Genomic DNA, 2,215 nt, shown 5'->3' with positions numbered 1-2,215 from the left:
CGTCGGCAACTAGCTTCACGCTGCACCAGCTCGCCTACCACCCGGCGGCGCAGCAGAAGGTGCATGAGGAGATAGATGCGGTACTCAGTAAATACAACAACAAGCTGTGTTACGATGCAGTGAAGGAGATGACGTACCTCGAGTGGACTTTCAAGGAAGCCATGAGAATGTTTCCTTCCCTCGGTTTTTTAATAAGAGAATGCGCAAAAAAATTCACATTTCCCGAAATCGATTTGACCATCGATGAAGGAGTCGTGGTTATGATTCCCGTTCAGGCGCTGCACAATGATCCTAAATATTTTCAAAATCCGGACGAATTTAGACCAGAAAGATTTAGTCCGGAGGAGTTTCAATCTGTAGAAAAATTCGTGTACCTGCCGTTTGGCGCAGGACCGCGAGCTTGTATCGGTGGGTAGAAAACATAATGGCTTATCTAGCTTTAGCTCATTAGATGAAGTTGAGGACATACAAGTTAAAATATGTGCCATCTCCTATTCATCTTCTCTTTTCCATCCTATCATTATCGGAAAATGATGTGAGTGGGGACTAAAATTTAGTTTAATTTTAGTCCCTTTCCCTTCCCACCCTTTTCTTATGAGGAAGGGAATGAAAGGGGAATGGATTTAGCAGAGAAGGAAACTCACATGATGAGGAAATATCCACTTTCTGCAACTTATCTGAAATTGCGTATGCCCGTCTGTGGACAGCGGTAACTTTGCTATTTCGACGTATTCTAGTGGCCGCTTGATCATTGGCCAATGTAACAAAAAATGGCCACACTTACCAAACGGAACATGGAAGAACTTTCATTTCATACCCATCTTCTATGCAGTCGGGGTGTGGCACTGGTGACGGGGATTTTTAAGCTGCAGCTAATGCAGCTGCGGTTTCTATCAATGTCTTGTTACCAATATTTAACAGTTTATGTGCCATGTCCTAAATGCACGTTAGCATAAGTTATCGTTATGATAGCCATGATTGCAGAGTATGTAAGGTAGTTGGTGTGCAGGCGAGCGGCTGGGGCAGATGCAGTCGCTGGCGGGGCTGGCGGGCGTGCTGGCGCGCTGCGAGGTTGCGCCGGGTCCGAGCACACTCCGCGTGCCGCGCGTGCACCCCGCCTCCGACATCGTGCAGTGCATTCGCGGCGGCCTGCCTCTGCGCTTCATACCGCGAACACCAAAACCTTAGTAGCTTCATATAGAGTAGGTGATTGTTATTTGTTTACAAATGTGCTGTGATAAGTGTATTATTTAGTTTTTCTATTCAAGAAGTTTGAGTTTAAATACATATAATGTTATAACGACCCAATACATAACGTATGTTTAACGAGAGACATTCATACATATGTATGTGTGTATACATGTGGGTACAATAAGATATCTGTAAAACGCGACGCGACGTGCCCAGCACGAGGCGGGCGTCGTCATCGAGTCGTCGCCGGTGACCAGCGAAGACGCAGGAACGTCTTGCAAACATTGCAACAAGCGTTCACTTAATTTTACTTTATTATTACCTTACTAGCATGTGATACTTTTATTAGAGAATTTTTATCAATATTTTTTTGTGAAGCTATCGACATAGAAATGCTATGTAATATATCTTAAGAAATAACATTGACGTTGCCTTTATTAGTATTTCGTGATGGTAATTTAATTGTCGCACATAACTTTTGGTAGCAATTACTTTTATCTAGTATTTTATCAATATCAATAGCGAAAGACATTTCATTTTAATGACGTTATGATGTGCCTCGGAGCAATAATTTTTTTATTGAATTGTTTTACGTGTTTCACTTTAATGTTATGTATAAAGATAGAAATGAATAAAAAATAAAGCTTATAACAATGCTGGGAAATATTTTTTAAAATCAAAAGTTTTTACTACAGTGTATGTAATTTAAATTTACGCTAATTATTCTTAACAGTGTTTATGGTAATAAGCACTCCAGGATAATTGGGATAAAGTCCAAAGCGTCTTGCAGCGCACTCTATCGTTTATGGAGATGTATTTCATTTGCAGCTACTGCCGTCAGATTGTAAACACAAACATCCTGCGTTGCCTCACCTCTGCTACATTGTACATAGCATCTCTTCTAATGCAGCCGATTTTGTTTAGATAAACTAAGAACAAACAATAACACAAGTCTGTATTACTTGCCTTGTATGTTACAAAATGTTTAGGTAGCAGTTCGGCGTTTTTATTGTCGAATAAACGA

The 2,215-nt window shown here is 40.8% G+C and overlaps 1 protein-coding gene across 1 annotated transcript; it reads left to right on the top strand.

The window, feature by feature from the left end:
- Positions 1 to 5: 5 nt before the first annotated feature.
- LOC106108673 (probable cytochrome P450 6a13) lies at positions 6 to 1,845 on the top strand (the record flags this gene model as incomplete). The annotated part of the gene is made up of 2 exons (XM_013289933.1): positions 6 to 408; positions 1,010 to 1,845. Coding segments are annotated over 2 exons (582 nt in total), but the record flags the coding sequence as incomplete, so codon positions are not given.
- Between the last annotated feature and the right edge of the window lie 370 nt (positions 1,846 to 2,215).

Source organism: Papilio polytes, unplaced genomic scaffold (genome assembly GCF_000836215.1).
Source record: "Papilio polytes unplaced genomic scaffold, Ppol_1.0 DF821422.1, whole genome shotgun sequence".
Taxonomy (NCBI): domain Eukaryota; kingdom Metazoa; phylum Arthropoda; class Insecta; order Lepidoptera; family Papilionidae; genus Papilio; species Papilio polytes.
Note: the sequence above shows the minus strand (reverse complement) of the source record. Positions and strands in the feature narration are given on the sequence as shown.